General features: G+C 35.7%; 1 protein-coding gene across 4 annotated transcripts in view; it reads left to right on the forward strand.

Moving 5' to 3' along the window:
* The window catches only part of NAB1 (NGFI-A binding protein 1), a 44685-nt gene that overhangs the window by 10506 nt on the left and 11274 nt on the right, over positions 1-22905 (forward strand). For all 4 annotated transcript variants that reach the window (XM_021076055.2, XM_084999216.1, XM_021076057.2 and 1 more), the window contains 3 exons: positions 397-1234; positions 13736-13869; positions 16482-16533. In XM_021076055.2, the coding sequence (XP_020931714.1) occupies positions 397-1234; positions 13736-13869; positions 16482-16533 (1024 nt within the window). The remainder of the gene's footprint in view (positions 1-396; positions 1235-13735; positions 13870-16481; positions 16534-22905) is intronic.

The raw sequence follows: 22905 nt of genomic DNA on the forward strand, positions 1-22905 counted from the left end.
TGACCATGAGGGTTGGTAGGAGAGTAAAATAAAATAACTTATGCATAGAGAAAATGCTTCTTTAATAGTCATTTCGCACCGTGACACAGTGGGTTAAGCATCTGACTGCAGAGGCTAAGGTTGCTGCAGTTCCTGGCCCAGCACAATGGGTTAAAGGATCTGATGTTGTTGCAGCTTTGACGTAGGTTGCAGCTGTGACTGAGGTTCAGTCCCTGGCCCAGGAACTTCCATATGTCTTGGGGTGTGGCTATAAAACAAAACAAAAGTCAGCTGCTATGCAAGTGCTCCTTGTTTTGATTCTTCCCAAACTGCAAACTTAAATCCTGTAGTGTCTAACAAATAAGTTTAAGAAGTTTGGAGCAAGTGTGATGAGTATTTCCTCTCTTCCTTTTGCAGGTTAAGTCCATTCACAGTAATGGCCACGGCCTTACCCCGGACCCTGGGGGAGTTGCAGCTGTATAGAATATTACAAAAAGCCAATCTGCTTTCTTATTTTGATGCCTTCATCCAACAAGGTGGCGATGATGTCCAGCAACTCTGTGAGGCTGGAGAAGAGGAATTCTTGGAAATTATGGCACTGGTGGGCATGGCTAGCAAGCCCCTTCATGTTAGAAGGCTACAGAAAGCTTTGAGAGACTGGGTTACAAACCCTGGCCTTTTTAATCAGCCACTGACATCCCTTCCTGTCAGTAGCATACCCATCTATAAATTACCAGAGGGATCACCAACGTGGCTGGGAATATCCTGTAGCAGTTATGAAAGGAATAGCAATGCCCGGGAACCTCATTTAAAAATTCCCAAGTGTGCTGCCACCACTTGCGTGCAGAGCTTGGGACAGGGGAAATCAGACGTGGTGGGGAGCTTAGCTCTGCAGAGTATCAGTGAGTCCAGACTCTGGCAAGGCCACCATGCCACTGAGAGTGAGCACAGCCTCTCCCCAGCTGACCTTGGCTCTCCTGCTTCCCCAAAAGAAAGTAGTGAGGCACTGGATGCTGCTGCCGCACTCTCTGTAGCTGAGTGTGTGGAGCGAATGGCCCCCACGCTGCCGAAAAGTGACTTGAATGAAGTGAAAGAGCTGCTAAAAACGAATAAGAAGTTGGCCAAAATGATCGGTCACATCTTTGAGATGAGTGATGATGATCCACACAAAGAGGAGGAAATTCGAAAATACAGTGCAATATATGGCAGATTTGACTCAAAGAGAAAGGATGGGAAACATCTCACACTTCATGAGGTAAAAAGCCACGTTTTTCTTCGTTTGTATGTGATGTGTTATATATCTGAGAGATAAGTTTGGTAATAGTTTTCAACAAAGGATATACATTCCCTGAAAGTGGTATTAAAAGTATTTAAGTGTTAACAAAATATAACTCTTGTGAAATCAGGCCATATTTATTGTGTTAGGGTATTTTTGTGTTGGATTCAAACATGTTGAGCTTGAGGAACTACAGTGTAGTGAATTTAAGCAATGAAAGCATGAAGTCTGCATTTATAAGGCTCTTTTAATTAAGAAATAAAATGGGGTTTTAAATATAACCATTGACTTAAAAATCACTTTTGTCAACCTTTTTTAGAAAATTTGTAAAAAAAAAAAAAAGTAAAGTGATTTTCAGCTAGCATGGAAAACAAAATTATATTTGATGAATGTTAGAATTATTATTATTATTATAGCTTTGAATATTGTTTTAGTTTGACATTTGGCATTAAAAAGTCTCATTTGATCTTTGTAGCACTCTATCCAGAAATATTTTGCTTAAGTAGAAGAATGTATATACATATGTATCTTTTGTATTTAGTCCCCTCTTATTATCTATCTGGCTGACACATCACCTTTAAGATTAGGTCAAGCATAAGTTTAAGTCTTTTCTGATATGTTTTTCCCCAAGTTGGATAATCTTTCCTTTCCATTTTTATCCCTACATACATTATTGTCACAGTAACTTTAGCACTTTATTGTTCTAATTTTTATACTGGTCTGTCCCTCACAGCATACTTTGTGATCCTTCAAGGCAGAGATAATATCTCATTTATTGTTATATCCTCAGAGTCTAAGTAGCCAGTAAATGCTCAAATAATAAATTCATTCCAAAAGTTAAAAAAGCTAAAATGTATAGCCATTTATCCTTTAGAAGAAGGAAATTATCCTTGAAAAAAATGTTCAGTCAAATGCAGTATTTCATGTTAGTAGCATTAGATCTTTTTCCCAGACATGTACTTTAACGCAAAACATGATATATACTTATTGGAAAAGTATTCAGTCATTTCAGAAGGATGTAAAGTAATTGAAGCTGTAAATGCCCAGATACTTTTCATTACATATATAAACATGGGATCGTATTTTACATACTCTTCTCCACATTCTTTTCTTAAACTTAAAAATATGCTCAATGTATAATATACTATTAGATATATTTTCAAGTGAGTACATATAGAGCTACCTTATTTATTTATGGATTATATTCCACAGTATGAATATGCTATTATTTATCTAAACCATTCACTTTTTAAAGATTTTTATTCTATTATAGTTGATTTACAATGTTCTGTCAATTTCTGCTGTACAGCATAGTGACCTAGTCACACACACACACACACATTCTTTTTCTCACATTATCCTCCATCATGTTCCATCGCAAGTGACTAAATATAGTTCCCTATGCTATGCAGCAGGATCTCATTGCATTAACCATTCACTTTTGATGTCTCTTGTTTCCATTTTTTAAATTTTACATGTGATGGGATATGGACATTATTATGTATGCACCTTTACAGACTTGTGCATGTTTTTCTGTAGAATTCATTTCAACATTAAAGTTACAGGAGCAAAGATTATATAGATATAATATTTGAGGAAATGCTGCTAAATTACCTTCTAAAAAAGCTGCAGCAGTTAACATTTTTCACTATCATTATATGCAAGTGTCTTATTTTTACACGCTCTCGCTAATGATTGTTGCATTTATCATTTTTAATCTTTTTCAGTTTAAGGGATGAAAAACTTTCATTGCTCAAATTAACTTTGAACAGTGAGGATAAGTACCTTTTCTTTTTTTTTGTCTTTTTTGCTATTTCTTGGGCCGCTCCCGTGGCATATGGAGGTTCCCAGGCTAGGGGTCGAATCGGAGCTGTAGCCACCGGCCTATGTCAGAGCCACAGCAACGCGGGATCCGAGCCGCGTCTGCAACCTACACCACAGCTTACGGCAACGCCAGATCGTTAACCCACTGAGCAAGGGCAGGGACCGAACCCGCAACCTCATGGTTCCTAGTCGGATTCGTTAACCACTGCGCCACGACGGGAACTCCATAAGTACCTTTTCATATGTTTAACAGACATCCAATTTTATATTCACATCCTTTGTTTTAAATGTTGGGGTTGTTTGTCTTACATTTAAAATATTGGTAAAAACTTTTTATATTTTAAAGATATTAACCTTTTAAGTTGGAAACATTTGCCCAGGTTATCATTTGTCTTTGACCTTTCAGACTGGTTGCCATGTGGAAGTTTAATTTTATGTAGTAATATTCATTGAGCTTATCCTATTTGATTTCATTGGTCTAATTTTTTATTCCTTCACCAGTATAGATTTACTTTAATTACTGTAGCTAAGTAATACATTTCAGTATCTGGACAGGCAAGTGCCCCTTCCATACTCTTTTGCAGCTTTTGTTTTTCTTAGGAAATCTTATGCATTTCTCCTTCCAAATGAAATTTTTAATGCATTTGTCAAAATTTCCCACAAATTTCTGTTGGTGTTTTAATTAGAAATTCCTTAAAGTTTAATTAATAAATTAATTTGGAAAAGTCGACATATTTACAATAATGAAAACTCCCATATAGTGTATGTGTTTACTTAGATTTTTTAAAAAATATTCCTCAGTAGTTTTTTAGTTCTTTATTCATAGGTTTTGAACATTTCTTGTTAGGTCAAATACTATATATTATATATATCAAATGTCTATATCATAAATTTATTTTACTTATATAGACAAATGTGTAAGATATAAAGGAGATATAATTAAAGTTTTTTCCATGTTTTTGAAATTACTAATCACTGGCTGATTTTTGTATATTAATCTTATTTTCAGCAATTTCACCATCTGATATTTTGAAATAACTTATTTTGGAAATGAATAGATACTGGCGCTTAATATCAGAGAATTAGTTAGAAAAATTAGTCACAGGGCTTCTGTGGTTTGATCTGTTTTGAGCATATCCTTTTGTAATTGTTATGTATTATCGTTGCCATACAATAAAGGACTCACAAGAAATTGTGAGTAGATCTAGAGGTATCTACTAAAAGTAGAGGTATCTACCAAAAGGCTGTCATGGTTGTCATTTAATAGGAAACAAAGGGCAAAACATCTTGGCAGTTTTAGTTTCATGATTTAATCCAGTTTTCGTATAATTTTTAAAACATAGCTGATGAAACACAAAGTTGAGTCAAAAGACCTGTATTTTTATTAAAGCAAAAATATGTTAAAGAGATGACTTTTTATTAAAGCAAAAATATGTTGAAGAGATGACTTTAATAAACCCAAGCTCAAAAAAAAAAAAATTTCTAACCTACTTTAAAAAAATCCAAAGCGAATTATTTCACACTTGAGTTTTGCTAAGGGGCTTTTTGCTTCTTTGGATAAAAAGGCGCAGTTGGTATTTAACTAGTGAGACCATTGTGGGTTTCCTAAAATAAGGGAACACTCAAAATGAATGCTAGTAGGCTGAGATATGGGGGTGGGGGCTTTGGAAAATGTGGTTTGTGTTTTCGAAACTTAGACCACTTATTATTTGTAACTCAAGTATGTTAATCTGGTCCAATAATACAGTTTAGGATAGAAGTTTATGAATCAGGATGCCTTCTAAAAACTAGTAACCATCCAAGAATTTGGTGGAAATTATGAAATCTTGAGGGAATTAAAATGTACCTTTTACGTTTTCTGTTAATTTCACATTTTTTCATTTGACTATTTAAAATGAGAGAAAGAGGAGTTCCCTTGTGGCTCAGCAGGGTAAGGATCTGGCATTGTCAGTGCAGTGGCTTGGGTCCTTGCTAAGGTGCAGGTTCAGCCCCTGGCTTGGGAACTTCCACATGCTGCAGGTGCAGACAGAAAATAAATAAATAAATAAATACATAAATAGAAAGATTTTTGAGTTTTTCTAAATTCCTAAGATTAAATAAAGTATAATGTTACTAGTTTGTCCTCAGTTTCCAAATAAATATAAATTTATGACTTATTCTTAATTAACTTTTGGTAGTATTTCTCAGAGTTTTCTTCATACAACTCTGTGGACAGTATTTTTTTAAATTAATCATTCAACACATGTAAGTAGGTCACTAGTGGATGAAAATCAAGAAGTTATACTTAGGAGTTCTGTCATGACTCGGTGGTTAACGAACCTGACTAGTATGCATGAGGACGTGTGTTCGATCCCTGGCCTTGCTCAGTGGGTTAAGGAGCTGGCATTGCTGTGAGCTGTGGTGGAGGTCACAGACGTGGCTCGGATCCCGCGTCACTGTTGCTGTGGCCGTGGTGTAGACCAGCAGCTACAGCTACAGCTCCAATTCAACCCCTAGCCTGGGAAGCTCCGGATGCCATGGGTGCGGCCTAAAAAGACAAAAAAAAAAAACAAAAAAAAGAAGTTATACTTAAAAAAATTTGCAACTTGCAAGTATATAAAATTATCATTCTTGCATGCATTTTTATACTTGTTTCCAAATGTACTGTACACTTAACAGTAAAGAATTATAGAACGAATCATTATAAACACTTTTTAAGCTAAAGAATCAGTGATGGTCTTAGGACATGGCTAGGTATGGCCTAGTTCATAGGAGTCAGACCATGAAGACAGTGTGAGGGGCTAAGACCTAGAACCACACTAACTATTGGTGTGGGGCAGTTGCTAAGGGACAAACCTAGAAGCAGTACTAGAAAGAAGTCCAGGCAGGCAGAGTTCCATTGGTCTAAAGATGTAATGGCACAGTGTGTGATAAACTAGATAAGTGTTGTGCATCAGATTTATTAAAGCAATGAATGGAAGAGGAGAGAGAAACTGAAAGTTGAGAATAGCAAGGCCATGGAGAATGTAGGAGCTTGTAATATTCAGAAATATAAGCACATAGACAACTTGGCATTACAGGATATTTGTCAGCAGATAGCAACTTACATCCAGAGAGGTCTGGAACTCAAAGATAGGAAGAAGAAGAAGGGGCATGTGGAGTCAGTGGGTAAGTTGTAGACCTAGTGGAGATTCTGTAGGAACTAGAGTCCTAAGCAGGTTACCAGGAAAAGGACCTACACCCATACGATACATGAAGATGCCAGCTTAGGTCAGTTTCCACTATAATGTTGAGAAGGCAAGGCTGAGGGTTTCAGAGAAGTCCAACAGTCTTAACTTTGAGAAAAGGAGGATGCTGAATCTGGGAACCTCATAGACCTGAACACATCATTAGTGAGTTATGATGCTTTATTCTGAACTCTTGGCTTGAATGGATGGATTTCAACAGCTAACACTTGAAATGTTGGACATTTTCTTTTCGAACATTTGAAAAAATGGATTATAGGACTAGTAGGGTAGTCTTCTTGAGGCACTTTTAGTAAGTCACATTTTTCTGGATTGTGTCCGTTTAGTGTAAATTTTTAAACTTACTGGCATAAAGTTGCATATAGTTTTTAAGGCCTAATATTATTTGTACATTTGTATCTTCTTTTTTTTTTTTTGCCTGATCAATCTTGCCAGAGGTTTATCAATTACATTAATCTTTTCAGGGTTTTGCAGACTGGAGCCTGTGGGCAAAATCTAGCCTACTTCCTGATTTTGCAGATATACTTTTATTGGAATACAGCCATACCTTTTTCTTTATGTATTACCTATGGTACTTTTGCGCTACATTGTAGGGTTGGGTAGTTGTAACACAGACTATTTGCCTATAAAGCTTAAAATATATACTATCTGGGAGTTCGTGTCATGGCTCAGTGGTTAGCAAATCCAACTAGGAACCATGAGGTTGCAGGTTTGATCCCTGGCCTTGCTCAGTGGGTTAAGGATCTGGCGTTGCCGTGAGCTGTGATGTGGGTCGCAGACGCGGCTTGGATCCCGAGTTGCTGTGTCCCTGGTGTAGGCTGGGGGCTGCAGCTCTGATTGGACCCCTAGCCTGGGAACCTCCATATGTGGCAGGAGCAGCCCTAGAAAAAGCAAAAAGACAAAAAAAAAAAAAAAAAAAAAAAAAACAAAAAGCAGATAGTGTATATATATATATAGTCTTTTTGCCTTTTCTAGGGCCACTCCCGTGGCATATGGAGGTTCCCAGGCCAGGGGTCCAATCGGAGCTGTAGCCACTGGCCACAGCCACAGCAGTGTGGGATCCAAGCCACATCTGTGACCCACACGACAGCTCACGGCAATGCCAGATCCTTAACCCACTGAGCAAGGCCAGGGATCGAACACACAACCTCATGATTCCTAGTCAGATTTGCTAACCACTGAGCCATGACAGGAACTCCTATCAGACTTTTTATAGAAAAGCTTTCCAACTTCTGATCTTGAGGAACCGCTTTTGGCTTAATTGGTATTTTTGTGCTATGTTTATGTTTACGCCTACTTTCTTTTATTTTATTGTTCTGACTTACATTTCATTTGAGTTCATTAATGTTCAGCTGTTCTTTTTCTCCAATGTAAGCACTTAAGGCTGTAAATTCTCACTATATATCGAATTAGCATTATTCCTAAAGTTTTGGTGGGTGGTTATTTTATTATTTTTCAATACTGATTATTTCTCTATTTATGATTTCTTTTTTGACCCTTGAGTTATTAAGAAGTTTTTGTCATTTCCTAATATGAAGATTTCCCCCTTAATTGTTTTTCCTAATGATTTCTAACTGAATTATATTGTGGTCAGAGAACATGGTTTGCATGATGCCAGCCCTTTAAAATTTGTTGAGATTCTAGTTATGGCCCAGTATGTATGGTCAATGTTTTTAACATGCTTCTGCAATTATTGGTAGATTGTTCTGTTTGCATCTGTTTTGACAAGCTTATTAACTCTGTTTTTCAAACCTTCTATGGACTTAATTTCTTTTGTTTTGGTATGCTTGCTCTGTTAGTAATTAAGAGCTGTGTATTAAAATCACCTGCTATGACTGTGAAGTTGTCTATTTCTCTTTGTATTATGTAGTAACCTTCTTCAATCATTTCATTCTAAAAACCTTTTTTGTTTGATATGAATATAAATACATGTTCTTTCTGTTAGTTATTGCTTATTCTTTTTTTCCATCCTTTTGTAGTCTTTCTGAATCCGTGTGTTAGATACATCTCTTGTAAATATCAAGTTAGATTAAAAAAAAAAAATCCAGTCTTACATCCTTTGTCTTTTAGAAGTAACCTTTGGTTCATTTAATTTATTGTAATGACTGATGTTTTGAATTTATCTCATTTTATTTTCTATTTCTTCCCTTCCCCTTCTTTGTACCTCAGATTTACCATTTAGAATTAGTTTCCTTTTGCCTAAAGTCCATTATGTAAAATTTTCTAATTGAAAGCCTACTGATAGCAAATTCTGTCCTTACCCATTGGAAAATATTTTTATTTTGCCCTCATTCTTAATTGCTGTTTATTCTGGGTATTAAATTCTGTATTGTCAGTTATTTTCCCTTAGTAATTGAAGATAGCCTTTGCTTGGCTTTGGCTTTCACTGTTGTCTTTAGAAGGCAGTAGTTATCTGATTTTGTCTGCTTTTGAAATCTTATGTTTTTCTGTGCCCCATCATCTTCTCTCCTTTTGACTTCTCAGTTTTTCTTGGTCACTTTTACTATATTTCTCTTTAGTCATGTTTTCAACTCCTTTTTATTTAAATTACATCTTTGAGGATCTGATTCTGTTGTCTCTTGTTTCTACTGGTTTTTATTTTGATTTCTCGTTTCTTTGGACAGTTTATGATTTCTGTCTATGTACTTTTATTTCTTGGAACTGTGGTTTGAGGCCTAGGAAGCAAATGGATTCTACTAGAGGTTGTTTTTGCTTCTACCAGGCACCTGTACTCTGCAAACTACAACTCAGAGACCCTAAGAAAATAAGTTCTCAGTCTGTCTAGTGTGAATTAGGGCTGAACATTCATGTGAGAGCTGATTTGAGGTTGTGAAATCTCAAGAGTGTTTTCTGTTCTCTACTATTCAGTAGTAACAAGGTTCAAGACAGGTAAATTTCCTTACATTCCCCTGAGGGTACAGGTGTATTTCTAATTCTGCCTTCCATTGGGCATGTAGTACTTTTGTATTTCACCTTTATGGAGGAGGGGTCTTAGACTCCTCACCCTCACCTTTAATGGATCCTGGGTGCTTCCAGTTATTCTCTTCCCACACTCACCAGTCCTATGAGAGTGTGAAAATTGAAGCTCAAGTTCATCTAGTTTAGTGTCTGTCTTCAACTTATTCCTTTGAAGTACTGTCTTCATTTACTTTGGCCTGAATAGTTCGTACTGTCTTGCTGGCTTACTGATGCATATAAGATATTTTTCCCTCTATTTGAGCCAACATTTTTTTCTGTGAGAAATGTGAAAGGGGCCAGTCATGGTACCTAGCCCTCCCTATGGTAGAAATGAAACTCTTCATTGCCTTTTGAGCCTCCCTATTACACAGCATTCATGTGGTATTTTTATGCTAACATTTATTTGAAATAATTGAAAGTCACAATCATTTGATTATAATTTTAACTACCAGTAAAAAAAAGTTTTGATATCTAGTCATAAGTAATAGAAAGCTAACTTTTAAAAATATTTTTACATGAAGGTATGAATGGAATTTTGGTATTCTTAGCCATGAAAAGAGGAAGTGGAGGAAGTAAACCAATGAGGGAGAATATCTTATTTTTTCTACTTTTAACAAAATTAGAAACTTAGAACTTTAAAAAACCTAGCTTGGAGCTATAGTGAATGACTACTGTTTTGGAATATTTGTGTCATTTTTTTTTCAAAAATATCATAATAGTTATTGATTTAATTATTAGCAACTGGCAGTATGAAATCTAGAAGATATTTAAAGTGAATACATTTTTGAGGGGAAAGCTTGATGAATCAGTTTCATGTTATAACTTAGGATGAGCTATTGTTATTTCTCTAGCCTCAGTTTTTCTACCAGAAGGCTCTCTAACGGCCTGGAGAATTGTCTCCTTTTTTGGTCTGTTGGAGTCTGAATTCAGTAACAAAGATTGTGTTATGTTTGTTTTTCTTGGTTTCTGGTAGGATGATGAAAGGAATACTAAAACATTGTTTTCAGTCTGTATTGAAAAGTTATTTTCTGTGGTTGTACATGAGCTGGTACATCTGAAATATTGTCAATTAAAATATATTACTGACAATCAGAATTTCTCCATCCTAATTTAGATTTATGAAAAGATAAAAAAGAAAACAGCTACATAAAAAGCAACTTGAGAAGGATATTTCAAGGTCATTGTAGCTACTGCTAAGCTGAAATTGAAGTTAATTTATTTATGAAATTATTCTTTGAAGTACAGTTTACTTTTAGCTCCTATAACATTGTGCCTTTCACAAGCACTTAGGAAAGAAACTGATCTATTGATGATTCTTTAGGAGGAGGGGAGAAGGTCAATAAATTCTTTCTATTATGCTTTCATATTCAGCTGTGGGTTTAAAATGGTGAAGTATGGGCTTATTGTAACCTTCTTGCCAATAGCCACTTTACAGGCATACCTAGGAGATAATAAGGTTTGGTTCCAAACCACTGCAGTAAAGTGAGACACAATTTTTTTTTGGTTTCCCAGTGCATATAAAAATTATTTTAATGTACTAAATGTGCAGTAGCATTATGTCTGGAAAAAAATGTACACACCTTAGTTAAAAAATACTGCTAAAATATGCTATCATCTGACCACAGAGTTCCCACAAACCTTCAATTTGTAAAAAAATCAATAAAAATCTGCAAAGTGCTATAAAGCAAAGCACAATAAAATGAGATATGTCTGTATTTGTCTGAGAATAAGCCAGTGTAACTTACATTTAAAAATCTGGAAAGGAGTATATTAGATGTGTATATTACATTATGTGTTGTATACCATAAAACATTCTAGATGGGGTAAATATACTTATGTGGAAAAATAAAATTATTATACTATATTATAGGAGAATATATTTATATATGTATTAGGGCGAAAAGGGAGTTTGTGCATAGTACCCAAGACAAGATGATAAGGCTAATGACAAAACTATGACAAAATAAAAAACCAAAACCACTGCTTATGATGAATTGAAGAGTTAAGGGATTCATAACTCACATAATAAATTCCTGAAGTCCCTAAGAAAGAAAACAGTGCAATAGAAGAAACAGGCAGCTTCCTTAAGCAAGCAGATTTTAAAGTCAAAAACATAAGAAAAAGTTTGTTTTATAGCTAAAGAAATGCAAATTATAACCAAATGTTATTGAAAATACATCAGGTCGGTAAAACTTTTACAGTGTTGGTCAAGATTCTGGGAAATGAACTCTTCATATAATCATTGGTACCATTACGGTTTGGAACAACTGTTTTTGGAGAGAAATGTGGCGAAATACATAAATCTCTTAAAATTTAGTATATTTTGTGACTAAGTCTTTTTGAACTGATTTATTCTAAGGAAATAACTGAATATGTGTGCAAAGATGCTCATTTAAAAAACCTCTTTGCAGCTTTCTTTGTAGTACATGAAAAAATGGGGTAATGTCCAGAGTGAGGTTTATTTAAATAAAATATTGCTGTTTTTTGCAATGTTAATATTGTATGTCTAGGTAGTAAAAATTACATTATAAAGAATATTTAAACTAATCCCTAAGTCAATCAATATTTATTAAGTATAGAAGCCATGGCAGATACTAATATAAAAAAAGCCAAGTCTCTGCCTTAAAATATGAAAAATGCAGCATACATAAGTAAAGGAGGTTATATGTCTATATTCACACGTATATATGTACACAGAAATACTGGAATAACATACATTAAAATACTAATAGTCATTCTGGATAGAAGGACTGCATGCTGCATTCATTTTCTTTTGCTTCTCTGTATTTTCAAAAATTTTAAATAAGAAAAATTATTGTGAATAAAGTGGGATGCCTGGTTAAGGAGAGAGAATAAATGCCTGATTACTTCTTATTAGAGAACTTAGAGGTAGTGATATTTTCCCATTTTGCCTCTGAGAAAACTGAGGCTCTGAGAAGTTTTTACATGTCCAAAGTCACATAGCTGGTAAGTGATGAAACAAGACCAGCAAATCCCATTCTCTCATTTTTTTTAACCTCTTTTTTTTCTTTCTTTCTCCCCGCCACCCCACCTTTATGGGCGGGGGTGGGAGGGCGGGGGGAGGGGAGGCTGCCTCTGTGGCATGTGGAAGTTCCTGGGCCAAAGATCAAACCCATACCACAGGTAGTGACCCAAGCCTCTGCAGTGACAATACGAGGAGCCTTATCCCTGTATACCACAATGGAACTCTCCCTTCTCTTTTTGCCACCAATCATGTCTGGGATGAGTATGTTTCTTGCTTTTTTAAAAAAGTCTGATATACTTCTTGGAAGTTCCTTACATCTATTTAAATTGACAAAATTATATAGAAAATATTATCTAGCCTATTAACAAATTATAGATTTTGAGGAGTTCCTGTCGTGGTGCAGTGGAAGTGAATCTGACTAGTATCCATGAAGATGAGGGTTGGATCCCTGGCCTCACTTAGTGGGTCGGGGATCTGGTATTGCCATGAGCTGTGGTGTAGGTTGCAGATGCAGGTCGGATCTGGCATTGCTGTGACTGTGATTAGACCCCTAGCCTGGGAACCTCTATGTGCCACGGGAGAGGCCCTAAAGAGCAAAAAAAAAAAAAAAAAAAAAAAAAAATTATAGATTTTGAGTTTAGGATAACATTTGATACTTAAAATTTTAGCACGTAGTTTGGTCAACTAGCAAGCAACTCTATATTGGCAATATTTAACACTCAGGTGGAAGAGTAGAATTAGGTGGATCTTAAGAGATTTTGTCCAAGACCTTGATTTTCCATTATAGCCCTAATTTCTTAATTTTTTTCTATTGTTTTTCTTTTTCTCTTTTTCTTTCTTTCTTTCCTTCTTTTTTTTTTTTTTTTTTGCCACACTTGTGGCATGTGCAAGTTCCCAGGCCGGGAACCAAACTCACACCACAGCAGCCACCCAAGCCACTGCATTGACAATGCCAAATCCTTAAGCCACTGCACCACAGAAGAACTCCAGCCCTAATTTCTGATAACTCTATCTTTTACTAAGTGATTTTATAAATATTTAACCAAAATCATGTAATTTTTATTCTTTCCTAAGAATTTTCGTGTCAGTTCACATTAAAAAATAAATCTGTCAGACTATATTTACTCATTTTCAGTTAGGGAAATATTTTTATCATATAATCAGATCCCTTGGTTTTTCATAAGAAAAGTGAGAGGTAAAACATTTTAAAACTTTTTATTTTGCTTGTTTTCCATAAACTCTCCTACTTAAAAATAAGCAGAGCATAAAAGCAAAATGACTATTTTGATTAGTTTGAGTTCTAAGAGATGGTAGATGACTTTTCTTTTGAAATTAGGCAATAAGACTAATCAGGAGTAAAGGCTATTCTGATTTTCATAAATTATGATTTTATTATATAATGATGTGACCTTTCTATATTAATAAGTGAAACATTTTCTGTATCAGTGAAAAGTTTATAATTTTTAAAACCTTATTTTGGACATACAGCTCACTGTTAACGAAGCGGCAGCTCAGCTCTGTGTGAAGGATAATGCCCTGCTGACAAGAAGGGATGAACTTTTTGCCCTAGCTAGGCAGATTTCTCGAGAAGTCACCTATAAGTATACTTACAGAACCACCAAGTAAGTGTTTTAACTGATTGGCAGTATTTTTGCATTGTCTGATAATACCAGAGCTTGAAAGCCCATCCTCCATCGATGGAATATAAGCATATCTGAAAAGGTAGAAGTGTGTTATAGTTCTGTAAAATTAAACAGTGAAGTGACTTTTCAAAACATTATTGCTAAAGGGGTTTTTGTTTTTTGTTTAATCTTCTTTTATTGTCTTTTGAAAGATAGTTCCGTAGCACAACAGCATTGTTCTGGTAGTGGTTCTAGACATTCTTCTCTCACGTAAATGCTTTGGTTTTGAATGTGGTGATGGGATTTAGTCAGCATTTTTAAACTTTTTTTTTATATCCTGCAAAATACATGAAGTTATTGAACTCTCTGCAGAAGCAGTTTCATTTTGTAAGGTGTTGGCAATCTAATAAGATTGGGTTCATAGATAAAAAGACTCCATTGCCCAGTATTTAAGGAAAATTGGAAAATACTAGGTTACTAGCAAGTAGAATGTGGACTGTGTTTGAAACAAAAAAACTGTCATGTTTAAAGCTGTGATGGTTTTAAAATTTAATGTAAACTTAATCGTATTATTCATCTCAATGTTCCTTGAACCCTAAGCATTGCCTATAGATAGAGGACCATCTTGATTTTGTTCACTTGGTTCCACATGGTCCCTCATGTCCAGTGCACCACCAGTTGTGCATGCCACTGCTTACCTGAGTAGATGCATTAGAGTGATTGAGTGTGTATGGATAAAGCCACATCCTGAGCACCCTTCCCAGCTCTAATAAATCACATTCTCTGGGGATGGAGCCTTAGAATCCAGACTTTCGCAAGTGTCTCAGATTATTCTTGTCCATATTCAAGTTTGAAAACGACCACTATAGGCATTTGCCGTCATTACCATTCTCTTCCCTAATGCATAGCAGCTTTGTTTTTTTAACCTATCTCAAGAGCCAAAGTATTTACAGACTGGAAATAAATAAAATTATGTAGACTAAATGAGGGTAAGAATATACAGCAGTATTACAGGATTGTTTACAAGATTTTTTTTCCATTTGAATTGAATAAGCAAGAGCTAATTTTGTGATTTTCTTTTTCACTGTCTTTTTTTTTTTTTTTTGTCTTTTTAGGGTGCACCCACAGCATATGGAGGTTCCCAGGCTAGGGGTCACATCAGAGCTGTAGCTGCTGGCCTATGCCACAGTCACAACAACATGGGATCCAAGCTGCATCTGCCACCTGCATCACAGCTCATGGCAACACTGGATCTTTAACCCACTGAGCAAGGCCAAGGATTGAACCTGCATCCTCATGGATACTGGTTGGGTTCATTGATGCTCAGCCACAATGGGAACTACTGATTTTGTGACTTTGTTTTCTTCATGGTATTATACAAAATTTTCTTTCTGACTGCTTTATTTAAATAATTTTCTTTACTTAAAGTAGACATGTACATGATTTAAGAAGTCATATATTACACAAGGCTTATCATGTAATGCAGCAGTTCCCCTGCTCCATCCCCCTTCCTTCTGAACATCATGCCCCAGAGGCAACTGCTATCAACAGCTTTAGCTGGTTTTTGTAGATTTATTTATGCTGCATTTCTTTTTTTAAGTTAAGTAATTTTAAAATACACAAGATTTTTACTTTATTTCAAGGCCAGTATGTAAATAGGTAATGCAAAAAAAGTTTCACTCTCATTTCTGTCTCTTTTTATCCTTTTCCTCTCCTCATTTTAGGTAGGCTTTGTTAGTTTCTTTTTCATACTTCTAGTGTTTGTTTATGCACATGCAAACAAATATAAATATATTTTCTCACTTTTATCTTAAAAAAAAGTAAGAAGCATGTATCTGCATTATTCAATGTTTTTCTTTTAACATGTCTTGGAAATCTTGCTATATTAGTACATATACATCCTCCTCATTATATTTTTATAGCTGCATGGTATTGCATTGTGTGAATATACTATGATTCATTTAACCAGTCCCCTATTGATGGGTACTTGAGTAGTCTTTTGTCCTTATAAATAATACCACAGTAAATAACATACATATCATAGTTTGTTGATTCTGATATTTCCCCCCACATTTTCACATCCCATAGTTTAATTGGCAGCTGTATCTCATATATGTATAGTTGCTTCTTGGGATAGATTCCCAGCAGAGGGATCCCTAGGTCAAGGAAAAATGAATTTATAGTTTTGATAGATAGATAAAATGCATTTTAATCTTATGTAGCCTTAAGCATTCATCTTAAATGGACATTTTTATCATTTAATCCTAAATTTTGTTGATCCATAAAGGGTATCATGGAATATGGTTCTCCTTGATTTTTTTCCTTTTTCATTATGTGATACTCATGAATACTTACTTGGTACTTTGTGTGAGGCATTCGTAGGTAGTGGCCTTTAAAATGTATGATATAATTGTGAGTGCCTTTTTCCCTAATGTTAATTTAGAAGTGATGAAAAGTCTTTTTTTCTTTATTTTAATGTTCATTATGAATGTCTTATTTCTGGTGTCAGGGTCTCATGGTTATATGATTTTGTGGAAGTTTATAGATTGAGATACTTTTAGAAAAAATTTGTTACCGTCTCAAGTTTTTCTCTCTCCCCCCATTCCCCTTAGGTCAAAATGTGGAGAAAGAGACGAATTATCACCAAAGAGAATTAAAGTGGAGGTATGATTATATATCTATATATATATATTCTTATGCTAATGGTGTTTGTATACTAGTTCAAACTGAAAAAAAAAAAAAAGGAATGGTCCTATCAACTAGGTAAAAAGCATGAATTATAGACTCTTAAAAACAATATAGAAGTTTGTTGCTTTAAAGTATCTATAGTAATTTGAACTAGAATACTCAGGAAGTTCTTAGAAGGAAACAACAATGATGAGCTTCATGTAGGCCAGTCAGTTTATCAGGGGTTGTTTTGTAAATAAATGTTTCTTAGTATTTAAAACTCTTTACCAGTTAAACTATTCCTTTTATAGTTTTATTTACATCATCAGTCATTTTCACAAATATAATCAGAGGAGCTATGGTTTAATTTCTTTCTATTAAATATCTGAGGAAAGTGGCAGTTTAGTAGCTACAAGTTACAGAGACTTTACTGTAATTAAAAGCCTCTTTTAGGGGATCATGGTTGAAGCTGTCCTTCTGATTTTAGATCTGTGAGGGATAAGATGAGTTGAGCAAGAAAAATGTGCTTTTCTTAGGGCTCTCAGAACTAAGGCATGGTTTCAGAACTACTGCTTCTTAATTTGGATTGAATACTTTTTAAAGGCCAGTATGCAGCAGAGCAGAAATTTAAAGTCAGGCAGCTCCTCCCCTTCGCCCTTTATTTTTTCTTTTTGCTTTTTAGGGCAGAACCTGTACCATATCGAAGTTTCCAGGCTAGGGGTCGAATCAGAGCTACATCTGCCAGCAGCATGTGTGACCTACAGGGCAGCAATGGATCCTTAACCACTAATCGGGGCCAGGGATTGAACCCACATCTTCATGGATACTAGTCGGGTTCTTTACCACTGAGCCACAACGGGAACTCTCTTCCTTTTTTCTTGGGCAGGGAATGGAGGTCAGTAACTCTCTTAGCCATTCATTATTTAATTTCAAGGTAAAGCAAATAAGCTATGTTTAACTACTCCAAATTTCCATCATCAAATTATTCTTACTAAGCGTCTGTTTGTATGTAATAATATTGCATTTATACCAAAGCCAGAGCTAACCTTTAAAAACATAAATCCTTTTTCTTGCGTTAATCTTTGCAATGGCTTTTTACTGTACCTAAAATAAAATACACATTTTTTCCTGTGGCATCTGAGAACCGTACATGATCTGACTCTAGATCTGACTCTAGCTTGTCTCTAACTTCATCTGTTACCACACTTCCTCATTCTGGCTGTGTCCCAGCTCCACGGACCAGCTTTCTGTTCCTGGAACACATCAAACTCACTTGCGCACTCACTGTTTGTTCCCCCTACCTGGATTTTCACATGCCTTAAATTCATAGCTGAGAGTTTCCTATGACTTCCCTGCTTCCCTTGCTAAAGGGGCACTGTTATCCCAACATCAGATTTAGGTTCTTTGTTCTGGTTTGTTTTGTTTGTTTTCATAGCACTTAACAGTTTCTGAAACGGTTATGTATTTGTTTTTAATTTATCAGTCTGCCCCATTAGATGAGATAGAACTCTTTGTCTGTTAGCTACCTTATACTTAGTTTATAATGTGCCTTGCACTTAATAGGACTTAATAAAATCTGTTTGATGAAATAATGAATGGCCATGGATAAACATCTTTGAATTCTAAAAGCTTTAGCATAAAGCAGTCATTCTCAAAGAGGAGAAAAATTTTGTTCAAAAAGCACATTTGTAAAAATTGTGCTTTTATTTGTAATCTGACTCACTGTTAGCTCTGGAGTAATGTTTAAGATGGGTTAGCCTCAGATACCACTCAAAACATTTGTTGAAATGACCTAAAAGAGCTAACTAGTGACGTGGTTTTTTCCCTGTTGATCCCAAGAAAATAAGAGAGGATCCCTGTGGATTTAGCTGGTAGTGACTCTGCCACTATAAGGGAAGTCAGGTAAACACAGACACTGCTAAAAAGGTATGTGCCATTGGAGGATTTAGAGGAAGAAGGTACAAAACCTACCCAGTGGTCTGGAAAAGTAGACAGCTACCAGGTTTGAAATTACAACTGCCTCTCTTTCTCACCATTGGTCCTCCATGTCATAATGACTCAGGTTGTCCTCACATTTAAGCCTTGGTTTCCTTTTAGTCTAGCTTCAGAGGTCATTATTGAACATTGACGTTTGAGATTATGAATCTCATGGACTTTTGGATTATGTTTTCTTGTTAGGCTGTATTAGTAAATATTTCTGACTCTCAATGGACCTGATCTGAAATGTAAGCAAATTGTTTCTTGTATCCAGTTATAGTGTTTTGAGTTTCTTTTTTGGAGCTCAGTGTTCCATTATGGCATTAGATGTGACCCTTCTAATCTTTTATATTCCACTAGAGATAATTGAATTATAGTTCTATATTGTTAGTTTATTGCTTTACTAGACCTAAAAACCATTTGAACAGTTGTGGATTTAGAATTAACATAATCAGTGTTTCGGTTTTTTGTGAATAACAATTCTAAGCCTTCCTAAACAGACAAGTGACTTATCAGCCCTAAATGTCTTTAAATGCTGTTATAGACACTAAATTTGATTTTGTTCTCAGAAGTGAATAAGGACTTTAGCTTTTTTTTTTTTTTTTATTCTTTTTAGGGCCACACCTGTGAAATATGAAAGTTCCTGGGCTAGGGGTCAAAATGGAGCTGCAGGTTGCCAGCCTACAGCCACAGCCACAACCATGCTGGATCCAAGCCGCATCTGCAACCTACACTGCAGCTTGCAGCAACACCAGATCCTTAACCCACTTGGTGAGGCCAGGGATTGAACCTGGATCCTCATGGACACAATATCAGGTCCTTAACCCACTGAGCCATGACAGGAACCCCAGGACTTTAGTTTTTTAGGACAGTAGTTTACTTTTTTTGTTGGTTTGTTTTAATTTTGCCTTGGTTTTGCTTAGTTTTGTTTAAAAGCTTGTGTATTGCAGAGCATCAGTCTCTTCAAAATGCATGTGTTATGCATGTATGTATACCTACACATGTATCTAGTGTAATGTTTAATCCTTTGCAAAATATGCAATACTGCCATAAATCCTTGTCTAAATTTTCTTGTGCTTTAAGTTAAATTTGAGATACTAGAGCTGTTCATTTGGTTCTGGAAACTGATACTGAGGCAGTTAGTTTTGGCCATATAGGGATACTACTCCCCTAAGAAGACTTTTTACCAAACATTAATGCTTTGTTTATATCTGCCTTCTCAGTGGCTACTGTGGAGGAGAGTATTTCTGGCATGAGATGAGATTAGGGAGGGCTTTATTGAAATAACACCTGATCTGGGTTTTACAAGAAAGGTAGGATTTCAGAAGGTACAGATGTTGGGTGGAGGGTAGAGGGGCACTGCAGAGAAAGTCTAGCATAGGCAAAGACATAGAGGTAAGAAAATACTGTGTTTAGAGAACAATGAGACCAGTTTGTCCAGAATATGTGGTTAACACAAAGGATGTCATAGGTCAAACTAGAAAGATTTTAGAACTCTTTGAAGATACTGTTTTTCTTATTTCATTTGAGTATTTGTTTTGTGATTCTTAGCTTTTTAATTCTCTGTTAAGAAAAAGTAATATAAAAGTAAGCATAAGCTTAACCTATTGTAAAGTAGTATAGCAGCAGATTCCTAATTACTAGGCTCAAATGAATGAGTCCCTTTTTCTCTTCCTTTTCATCTTTATTTTTCCAAGATCCTTGACAGCAACTAATGAGCATACATGGGAAATCGCTAATTTTTTCAGTCTTAAAAAGACCATTTTTACAGAGAACAAAAAGAAATGTAATGTCCGGTAGATGAAATAGGAATGACTCAAAATAGAAATGTAAAGGAAAGAGAAACATTTTCTTGTATGCCGTTACAAGTGCATTAGGATACATTAATAAAACTAGTGCTTTATTTAAGCTCAGTAAATTGCTAAATGCTGTATTTTCCTTACCTGTTTTTGAAGGGTTGGGTGGAATGAAGTTTTAAAATCCTGGTCTGATTTTTTTCATCTTGTTATATAGTCGATTATTCCCTCTTAAATGTAGCTAGCTATTTATTTGATTATTGTTGTTGTTTAATATCAGTATGCCTTTTGTGAAGTACTCAGGATAATCTCTTGTCCTTGAATAGTGCTCCTTCCTGAAGGGCATGTAAGACATTAAAAACATAAAGATTTTGAACTTTATAATTCCTAGAATATATGAGATAGAGGAAAAAGCCTGCTAACTTTGGAAGGTCTTATTAGGGTAGCCTATAATTTGTAATGAAACCTCTAGGGAAAGCCTCTTCAGCCCTTTGTGTTAGTAAGCAAGGTTTAGGAATATCTCCTGCTGAGGCTAGGTGAATACCTTATCCATCTGGAAAACAACCCTCTGGGCGAATCCACTTTCAGCTAAAATGCAAATGGATTATGTTAATCCTTTTCTTTTTTTATCAGAGACCCCAAATCTAGTTGTTTCGGTTGTAAAAATAACTATTTTTTATTGAGTCTGTTATATGCCTGCCCTGCTATTTGAAATTCATAATCACAAACCTTGTCTACTCTACATGGAGGCTTTATGATTTCCCTTTACAGCCTAGGAGAGATCCAGAAAGGCTCTAACTTTGCACATTGCTGTCTAGTGGCAGAGCCAGGGTTTCAAATCTGGGTCTGATTTCTAAACTTCAAAGCGATACCATCCTCCTGGGTGCTAATGAGCATTCACAAAGCATCTTAGGTGTGAAAAACACTATCTGGATTAAACCTTTCCTCCTGCTAGGAGAGTAAGAAGGGCAAAGTGTGCACAAGACTGGTAGTCTATGAAGAAATGGAAAAGAATAGCACTTTTTTCTCATCCAAGGAAGTTAACAGTTACACATTTTGAGTTGAAAGTTTTAACAATTACAAAATGTATTTAACTATAAGATATCACCATTTGACATACTAAATTTTTTTAGAATTAAGAAAAACAACGCATGGAGAAGATAAACAGCAAATCAAGAAAAATTAGTTTGATTTGTTTGTACTCTACCTTTGACAGAAGGTATTTAAGATGGCTTGACTACTAGTTAAAGGAGATGAAAATCAAGAACCAAAGGCCCTGGCACTCTTGTCTTCCCCTCCATTTTTTTTTAACCATTAGTTATAAGTGGATTCAGTTGATATCTTTTTCATTTTCATTAAGTACATATCCTATAAACAAACCCTGTTATTGTCTCCAGTGTAATTAGGGTTATCTTAGAAGAGAGGAAGGATGTGTAAAACAACCAGTCTCAGCCCTCATGATGTTAGCCGACTAAATGGACTGTTACTGTTCTGATCTCATCTGTCAGTTTTTTTCGTTCACTGAAATTGCTGGAGACTAGGCAAAGAGATTAGAGGTGACAGCATTCTTGAACCTGTGTGGGCTGGGAGTGCAAAGCAATCAGAGATAACTGGATGAAAGAAATTAAGTTTGTTAATAGAGACCAGAAAGTCAGAGAATTGGGGCTTGAAAAAGAAAGACTTAGAGGAAACATCTGCTAGCAGTTCCACTAGGGTGGGGGTGAGAGAGTGAGGAAGGAGGAGAGAAGAGGGTCAGAATATCCACCTACGCTATTGCTAAGCTTGTTGAAAAGAAAGCTGGTCTAACTCTTCCCCTCTGGATCAGAAAAACAGAAGCATTACAATCTGCTATTCATATAGAAAGTGTGAGTAGAAAAAGGGAAAAATGCACGTGTGAGGCTGAGAACATCTGTTGGAACAGTCATTTTAAAGATAGCTAAGCAGTGGCTTCGAAGCAACTTGCTAGTATTTGGTGGAAAGAATGAGGAGGAATGGGGGTGGAGGCCAATGAAATGAGAGTAATTAGGTCATGAACAGCATCCCACCCTATATCTTTTATTTTCTTGGTGCTCAGACTCAGAATCTCTCCAGTGAGAGAACAGTGTGATTAATGGCAGCAGCCAAGAATATGACAAGAAGATAAATTGCTCATAGCATGGTACAGCTGGTTCCTGGGAAAAGAGCTTGAGAGACATATAACAGGAGTCCTGCACCAAACATAATGTGAAAGAGACCATTTTCTTGGGAATGTTCTCACTTTTATTTCTAAGTCATATATTTTAGGTATGTTAAACCTACTTTATATGTCATGAAGTGATAGCTACTCAGTCCAGTAGTTTTCCCATCTATGATGAACTGTCATAGGTTGGGAGAAAATCAGAATGAGTAATGTACCCAGGTGCAGAGAGACCACCAAACTGTGTTATTTATTGCTTATTGCATGCTTTTATTTCTCTTTATTAATGATGGAGCAGTATCCATTTTCTTAAAACTTTCACATGTAGAATTTGAAGTTCCCCCTTCTAGCTTTTCAATATTCTCATGGTTAATAATCCTGACTATGGTTCTGTCATGTATTTGTATAGCAATGTGTGCT

This window comes from Sus scrofa, chromosome 15, assembly GCF_054392235.1.
Source record: "Sus scrofa isolate SSC_HxYL_T2T_F1_AM1 chromosome 15, Sscrofa_HxYL_maternal_Yorkshire_Landrace_v2.0, whole genome shotgun sequence".
Taxonomy (NCBI): Eukaryota; Metazoa; Chordata; class Mammalia; order Artiodactyla; family Suidae; genus Sus; species Sus scrofa.